Source organism: Mesitornis unicolor, unplaced genomic scaffold, assembly GCF_000695765.1.
Source record: "Mesitornis unicolor isolate BGI_N332 unplaced genomic scaffold, ASM69576v1 scaffold28408, whole genome shotgun sequence".
In the NCBI taxonomy this organism is placed as follows: domain Eukaryota; kingdom Metazoa; phylum Chordata; class Aves; order Mesitornithiformes; family Mesitornithidae; genus Mesitornis; species Mesitornis unicolor.
In genome coordinates this window covers 4,455-13,076 of record NW_010202958.1, presented here as the reverse complement: position 1 = coordinate 13,076, position 8,622 = coordinate 4,455, and the positions used below count along the sequence as shown (strand labels likewise).

At 37.2% G+C, this 8,622-nt stretch overlaps 1 protein-coding gene across 1 annotated transcript; it reads left to right on the top strand.

Annotated features, from left to right (window-relative positions):
- The first annotated feature begins 6,595 nt into the window (after nt 1–6,595).
- GPR82 (G protein-coupled receptor 82) lies at nt 6,596–7,648 on the top strand. Its single transcript, XM_010190568.1, has one exon. It carries the CDS (start codon nt 6,596–6,598, stop codon nt 7,646–7,648), a length of 1,053 nt encoding a protein of 350 aa, XP_010188870.1.
- The last annotated feature ends 974 nt before the right edge of the window (nt 7,649–8,622 follow it).

Genomic DNA, 8,622 nt, shown 5'->3' with positions numbered 1-8,622 from the left:
TACTTCATTACTTTAATACTACTGTGTAAGCAACTAAACACATAAAAGGACAACAGGAAAGTAGTCTTGCAGTACAAGTTCAAGATTCTGGTGAATAGCATTATGTGGGCTTTTTTCTTTTTAGTACTTTTAAGAAGTGAAATCTAGTCAGTATTTTCTTCAAGAGGAAAGCCTTAAACACCCATACCTATATGCACTGATCACTTGTGTTCTACATGACAGCCATTCTTTACAGGTTGTAGGGAAGGAGCACCAAGGAAACCATGCACAATATCAGCAGACAAGGTTTCAGAAAAAAGCGTTTCAGAAGAAATATCAAAGAGTAAGACTTTCCCAGGACTACATGCTACACATTAAAATGTTTCAAAAGTGTTTCAATACAGGATAACCTATCACTTAAACCAGCCTCTGTACAAAAGCAGCAAATATGACCCCAAACTTTTAAAGAGATTTCAGGAGGTACAGTCTAATGTTCATACTGGGCAATTCCATAGCACCTACAAAGACAATTAGGCAAGCTGAGGTGTATAAGGTACCCTAGGGACCAGTGAACACATTTATTTGAGGGAAGCCATGTACTAGAAAACGGGTAGCAGAGGAGGTCTCTGGAAGAGCTGAGAAGCACTGGGATAAAGATTATATGCTGTACTTTGACTTCAGCAAAGTCACTTGCTAAAGGTTCTAAGAATCCCTAAGATATTAGATGTTAATTCTTGTTTAAGAACTGGTTAAAAATCAAAAAGAAAGGCTAAAAATAGTCTTTTTTCCTCATGATATTTCCCAAGAATCTGTAGATAGATATGTATATGAATATGTTTAACAATACAGTCTGGAATGAGTGAGAGTAAAGAGATTACGAAGTTTTCAAACAACACACAATTATTCAGGGTAGTCCAACCTAAAAGAAGTTCAAGATATAACTCTCTGTTCAGCTGCAATAAAAGAGCAAACAGTCTGTTAAAATTAGGAGGAAAAAATCTGAGAAGTCATCATTGTGCTATTGTATAATTTATATGATGCAAATTCAATACAGAGTACATTAAATAAATCAAATCTTCAGCTCAGAAATGAAAATCTGAAAGGGAGCACAAGTCTATAACAGCAGTTATGGCACAGAGAAGGGGAACAGGAATGACTATATGATCTTTTTCAGAGTGTGACATTAAGGCAGTAGCAGTTAGAACAACAACAACATAAAAGCAACCAGACAAGTGAAAATACTTATGGATTTCCAAAACTATGAAAATCAGTGCTTCAAGATGTTAAAGACCAGATGTATCAACAGGCTCAGAAAGGGATATGAAACTAGACAGCACTGTCATGTAGGAAACACTACTGGCCATAAAAAAAGAGCAGGTATCTTTGCTATTTAAAAAAAAAAAAAATACTTAATCCTTACATATTTTGAGGGTAAAATGCCAGGCTTTGCAAACCAGTATTACTGAAGAGCAAAGAGTCCTGAAGCATCTTGGGAATTCTGCAGAAAGTTACACTGTGATCCATCAGATGACCACATAGTCACTTTAACAGTGACTCTTACTTTTTGTCTTAGCAATGCTTAATAAGTATTATCAGGGCCAAATATGGCAATTAGTTGAATCTTCAGCTGAATTTCAACATGAAAATCATTCCATGTATTCTTCTTCCCATAGCTAAGGGCTAACTCAATGCACATCTCTACATAACCTGCATGAACTCATTTTGCTTCTTTAATCTAATCTACAACACATCTTCAAATTTCAGTTTGTGCACCAAAATATCATCTCGTTTTTAGTATGTAAAGAGGAGCATGTATTCATCATCAGAATAAATACTAGTTACAAAATGCATACAATGCATACATGCTGGCTAGTCACTTCTATACCTTTTAGACTCGACAAGTACTTTAATAGCTATACTGTCATACATATTTGACTTAAAATGAATGGAAAACATAAGTCAAGAATCAAAACTGTTTACCAGCTACAAGTTTATAACTTGAATCATAAACATATCAAAGTGTACCTTGTTTGAGTAAATAGCTGTACTGGTCTAGCTGGAATAGAGTTAAATGTCTTCACAGTGGCTTGTATGAGGGTTTTGAGGTTTTGCTGAAAATAGAGTCGATAACCAAAACATCCCTGTGTTATCACAAAACAGTGCTTGCACAGCATTAAGGCCTTTTCTTCCTCTCATGCTGCCCCACCAGCAAGCAGGCTGGGGTGCACAAGAAGTTGGGAGGGGACACTGACCAAAGGGATATCCCATACCACAGGATCTCATGCTCAGCAATAAAAGCTGGGGCAGAAGTTTGCCAGAGCTTCCGTTTCTCAGGAACCAGCTGGGCATCGGTCAGCTGGTGGTGAGCAACTGGGCTTTTTTGCATCACTTATTTTTCTTGGTTCTGTTTTTTTCCCCCTTTTCTTTTCTTTAAACTTATTTAATTATCTTTATCTCAAACCACGAGTTTTCTCACTAGTAACCTATCAATTCACACCCCCAGCCCACTGGAAGGGAAGTAAGCAAGCGGTTGTATGGGGCTTAGCTGCCTACTGGGATTAAACCCTTTTGGTACCCAACGTGGAGCTCAAAGAGTTCAAGATAGCAACAGATTTGACCAGAGCATGTCAGAGGGAGCAGGAGGGAGCATCAGAAGCAGCATAAGAGCAGCCACAAGAATAGGATGAGAAAGACACAGAAATCATAAACAGGTTTTGAGAGAGAGCAAGCGGCTGTTGTGGGGCTTACCTGCCAGTTAAACCACAACATCAACTTTCATTTTCAGATTGAAAATAACTGTAATTATTGTTTGAAGCTGCAAAACAGTATTTTTCATGAGGGCAGAATAATATCAATTGTTTTGATGACATAAGATGGAAAAATCTAATTGAACAACTCCCCTCATATCCATCAATGAAACTATAAAAAAGGAGTGCAACTTACATCACTGATAAACAAATGAGAGTCACATTATTTCTGGAACTGGAAAATTCACATATGAACACTTTAGTTTAATGCTCTCTCTGAAAGCACATACAGGAGAAATTTAATGAAATTCAAGAAGGGCTACTGTAAAGCACTGCATCTGGGGAAGAACAACCCTATGTATCAGTACAGGATGGGGACTGACCTACTGGAGAGCAGCTCTGGGGAAAAGGACATGGGGGTGTTGGTGTACAGCAGCTGACCATGAGCCAGCACTGTGCCCTTGTGGCCAAGAAGGCCAATGGCATCCTGGGGTGTATCAGAAGGGGTGTGGTTAGTAGGTCTAGAGAGGTTCTCCTTCCCCTCTACTCTGCCCTGGTGAGACCACATCTGGAATACTGTATTCAGTTCTGGGCTCTCCAGTTCAAGAAAGACAAGGAACTACTGAAGAGAGTCCAGTGTAGAGCCACTAAGATGGTGATGGGACTGGAGCAACTCCCATACAAGGAAAAGCTCAGAGAGCTGGGTCTGTTTAGCTTGGAGAGGAGCAGACTGAGGGGGGATCTCATTAATGCTTATAAATATCTAAAGGGCGGGGGTCAGGAGGATGGAACCAGACTCTTCTCAGTTGTGCCCAGCAACAGGACAAGGGGCAATGGTCACAAACTGGTAGACAGGAGGTTCAGCTTAAACATGAGGAAAAACCTTTTCACTGTGAGGGTGACAGAGCACTGGACCAGGCTGCCCAGAGAGGTTGTGGAGTCTCCTTCTCTGGAGACATTCAAAACCCGCCTGGACGCATTCCTGTGTGATCATCTCTAGGTGATGCTGCTCTGGCAAGGGGGTTGGACTGGATGATTTCAGAGATCCCTTCCAACCCCTGCCATTCTGTGATTCTGTTAAAAGTAAAATATCATCATGACCCATAAAAAACCACTGCTTTTTTAGAAGAAAATACCATTAAAGAAAGGTCCTAGAGCTGCACAAAGAACGCAATCGTGCAAAAAGTACAAAGTATTTAGCATTAAAGACCTGAACTACAAAAATACTGGAAAACAATCTTTGTAATGCTGTTAACAACCTAAGTTTTCCTGCCTAAAAGACATTGTTTGGCTTGTGTTTTGTCTATGTAGAACAACTACCTGGAGCCTATGATACACTTAACTTTGCATACTTTATGACAATCAAAGAATTGAAGCTAAAACCAAGGTATAACTAAAACAGGAACAAGAATTAAAGTACATGCAAACTAATTACAGCATTACAAACTAATTACTAATACTCCACAGTAAGTTTCCCTCACTTAAATTTATCTTAAATGAGAACTACTAGGTAGTATAAAAAAAAGAAGACAGCAAATTTGTCCATGATTTTAGTACAAAAACCCCAAAACAAATAATGCTGAACAATAAAATTGATAATAGAACACTGAGATGGGTTCTCATAGTGGATGTTTAAACATAAGGCAAAACTAACAAAACAAGAAGCTTACCAAAATTGCAGAAGTTTTTATATGGTATCACCTCTGTTCTCATAAATGAACTTATATATAGCTCACAACCACAGAGGTATTAGACAGGAGGACATTCAAAAGTCTCAAGCTCTGCAAGGCTAAACAGAGTTTGACTGATGTGTGATCGAACCTTTTCCATGGAGGAAGGAAATTGTCCTGTGTGCAGTTCTGGATGATTTGTATAAAATACTGTATAAAATTTCTTGGATGCAGAATCAGTTTTTCCCAACTGATGCCTAGAACGCATCAGCTGTACCTTGCTTCCACACAACCCATCACCTGACTAGGCATTGAGATGTGTTCATCTGGTCACTCATCTGAGGACAGACATGGATACAGTATTATTGCATATGAGCTTCATGAATAGACAGTCAGCTTTACGATAGCTCTTGGAGCTGAAGAACAGTTAAATGTAATTGAAAAGACAAGTTTTCATGCGTAAAATAGTAGGTTTTTTTTTTTCCTCTGAAAAGTGGGCAGTCCTAAAGAGAACAACCGTAACAATCCCTCCACCTCCCAAAAGAGGAAAGCACTATATAAAGGGTTGTAAGGTGTTTCTGTGACCTACATAGCCAAAGGATTGTTACAGTCATTTTTCCACAGTATTTCATTCTTTTTTATTTCTCTAATGGAGCTGCATCCTGACCTAATTTCAGAGTCTTTTTTGCACAAACAACATCATCTTGTCTGAACTTTAAATGCATAGCCACTTTTTGACACACAAAAGAAAAGCATACATTCTGAAAACTTATTTCTATCAAACAGATACTGTTCTTAACAGCACTTTCCAGATTGAAGTGTCATCCTTTGCATTGCAGCACTGGAGATAAAAAGGACATCAGACAGAAGAATTTCCTCTCTGCAGACAGGGTGCCTGCTGCCTGCAGGTAAGCTTAAAACTACTACTTCTTTGTTTCACATGATGAAAATTGGGTGCTGATCATTAGACTCCTAAATGACTGAATTCAACAATTACTTAGGGAATTTAACTAATTGTAATAAAATAATTAATACATTAGTAATTAATTAATAGTAATTAATAATTACTTAATACATTTTGGTTCAACAATCCATATGGGACTTAGTGTGTACTAAAACGCAACAGCAATAAATTAGTTTAATTTGCAAAGTGTCAAACATGGTCTCCAGCATGGTTTTTAAACATGACTTTTACAACTTTTCCTATCAACTTGCAGTCCGAACTTTTTATCATAGCTATGAATCCTCTTTGGTATCTAACTTCATTTGCTTACAGCTGTTTCAAAAAAAAAAGTATTATCAGTCTGTACATTTGAAATCAGTTATTTCCCACCCCCATATGATTTTATATAGAATAAAAGCTAACAAGGATACAGTTCACTAAAAGAGTATCCAAACAACAAGAAAATCTCTCTTCACTACAGGTTACTAAGCTGAAAAGCCAGTTTTTATATGCAGTCATTGTACAGAGCTTTGATTTATTAATGGAAGTCTGGAAATTGAGAAAAGATTAAAAACTGATCGTGGAAAAAATAAATATATTGCAGTTTTAAACAATCATTTTGTTTGTTTAAAAACACAAACTAATTTTTTTTAATACAAAATGTACATATAAGATTAGAGCTCAGAACAAAATAACATTAGATATAGACATCAGCACAAAATAAATGCATCTAGCCAGATTCCCACATCATGCACAGTTCAATTTGTACTTAAATGGAGGTACAGGATACTCCTCTGCATTTCTGCAATTAAAGTAATACTTTGCACTTATTTTGCTTATTTAACTTAAAATAGTCGAGAAGTGGTTTCTGAAGTAGGTTACAGATGTTTCAGAAGATTGAAAAATAAGCCAAGACCACACAAGTTATTGTCAGACCCTAGCTTGAACCTTCTGTTTCCTCATTTATTTTATTAGATTCTATGCACGTAAAATCTTTGGGGCTTAACACCAGCCAACTTTTCTTCACAAAAAAATCTCAGTGGAAGAGAACACACAAACAGTAACCTCACACAAACAACAGATGATAACCCCAGAGGACGAACAGCCGTTAGTAACACTGAAAAGTAGGGAAGGAAAAAAAACAACCAAACAGTTAAGAGCAAAAAGTAAAAGAGATGTTAGATGCACAGTACAGAAGAATAATTCTTTTACTTTTGTTTCAGCTCTGACCATTCATTCAAGAAACACCAGCACAGATGAGAAATTCAACATGTCTTCAGCCATCGTTAGCTACAACTGTAGCTCTACCAGTCATCTACTCATTCCTATGTCCTGCTGGAAGTTTTGGAAATATTCTCGCTGCCTGGATATTTTTAAGGCAAGCACCCACAAAAAGAACACAATACATTTACCTGGTAAACCTTGTCACTGCAAATTTACTCATATGTAGCACTATGCCTTTTCTGGCTGCCTATTTTGCAGGAGGGTACCAATGGACTTATGAGTCTGTAGCATGCAAGATAGCAAATCATGTTGGTACTACTGTGATGCACGTCAGTATGTATGTTACCATTATAATTTTATGTTCAATTGCTCTTAGTCAGTATGCAACACTGAAGAAAAACAGTGACACACAATACTCTCAAGCAGTTAATGACAGCTTTTACAGATGTGTACTTGAAAAGTTTCGTCAGCCAAAATTTGCTAAATATTTTTGCATCATTATATGGCTTGCTGTGCTCTGTATAACGGTAACAGCTATAACATTTAATGTCCAACCAAGCCATATGGCAGAGTTTCACAGATGCTATAACATCATGGTAGAAGCTGGTGAATTCAACGTAAGGATTGCATCTTCTATTGCCACTGCATGTTTTTTCTTATCTTTTATGACCGTTTTGTTGTCATACTATTCTCTTACCAGACATCTGAGTAAAATACAAAAAAATACCTGTATTGCAGAAAAACATCTAATTTATAGAACAGTGAAAAGAAACATTCTTGTCATTCAGATGATATTAACTGTCTGCTTTCTTCCATATCATATTTTTAGGCCAATTTTTTATGCACTGCTTACAAATAGTGACTGCTCAAGGTTAAGCTATCTAGTAGAAATTAAAAATTTCCTTACTTGTCTTGCTGCCACTAAGAGTAGTTTAGATCCAGTTATATTCCTTCTGCTAGATAAAACATTTAAGAAAAGTCTGTATGGTCTGTTTACAAAATCCACACCAGAACAACATAAACGTTATGCTGATATTGTCACTGAACAGTTTCCCGAAACACAAAGGCATATGGAAAGATTTTAGTAAAATATAAGTAATGATAAAGTCATTTTAACTACCTATAACCAGACTTTCATATGAAATGGCAAATATTTAAATAAAATGATAACGTATTACATGTACTCTTTTCAAAGTATCTTGCTTGCTACATTAGCCATAATAAATCTCATATGCATATTCAAATGAATCCAAGCGATTGATACGTTGAGCTGTGAAATACCCCTTTATCCATGCAATGCAAAAGACATTTTATGTTTGACCCATGGACAGTGTTTTCTAACCAAATAATCAAGGAAGGGGGCAGAAACTAGGCTGAAGTTGAAGACTCAGTTCTCTTCTGTCATCAATAAGAGACTTCCAGGTTTTGGACACAGGCTTCCTTTATAAAAAAGGCTGAACGAAGCATAGATATTTTCTCTGGAATGGCTGAACTGTGTACCAAAGGCTTAAGAAAGTTGGCACAGAGAGCTATAAAATACGTTCGATATTAATGTGCATTATTTGTTCAGGAGTATTTGGGTAAAAAGTTAATTTTTATTTTTTATTTTCTATTTTTTTTTAATGGGGAGACTACCATGAGATGCTAAAACTCTCTAGTGCATGAAGGAAAGTACACGATGACATCTTATTCCGAAGTCACTGAAAAATGAGGCTATTTACTTTAGCTATGCCCATCACATTAGGGTTTTGCTACTGGGCAACCTGGTCTGGTGGGAGGTGTCCCTGTCCATGGCAGGGGGGTTGGACTGGATGAGCTTTAAGGTCCCTTCCAACCCAAACCATTCTGTGATTCTATGGTTCCACAGTAACTGTATTTTTAGGAGCAAAATAAAATAGCACAAATCTCGGATTTAAGATTTAACTAATTTATCACCCTGCTCTGTCATTTCCTGTCGTGGCCACAGTGTTACTGACATATATCTGCAACAGGGTAACTCTGAACAGAAAGCTTTGATAGTGACAGATAACCTGCAAGGGTGAAGTATCCACAGATGAAG

What these genes read in the sequence shown, in the direction of transcription:
- GPR82 (XM_010190568.1), top strand. Translation starts at nt 6,596, where the DNA reads ATGAGAAATTCAACATGTCTTCAGCCATCGTTAGCTACAACTGTAGCT.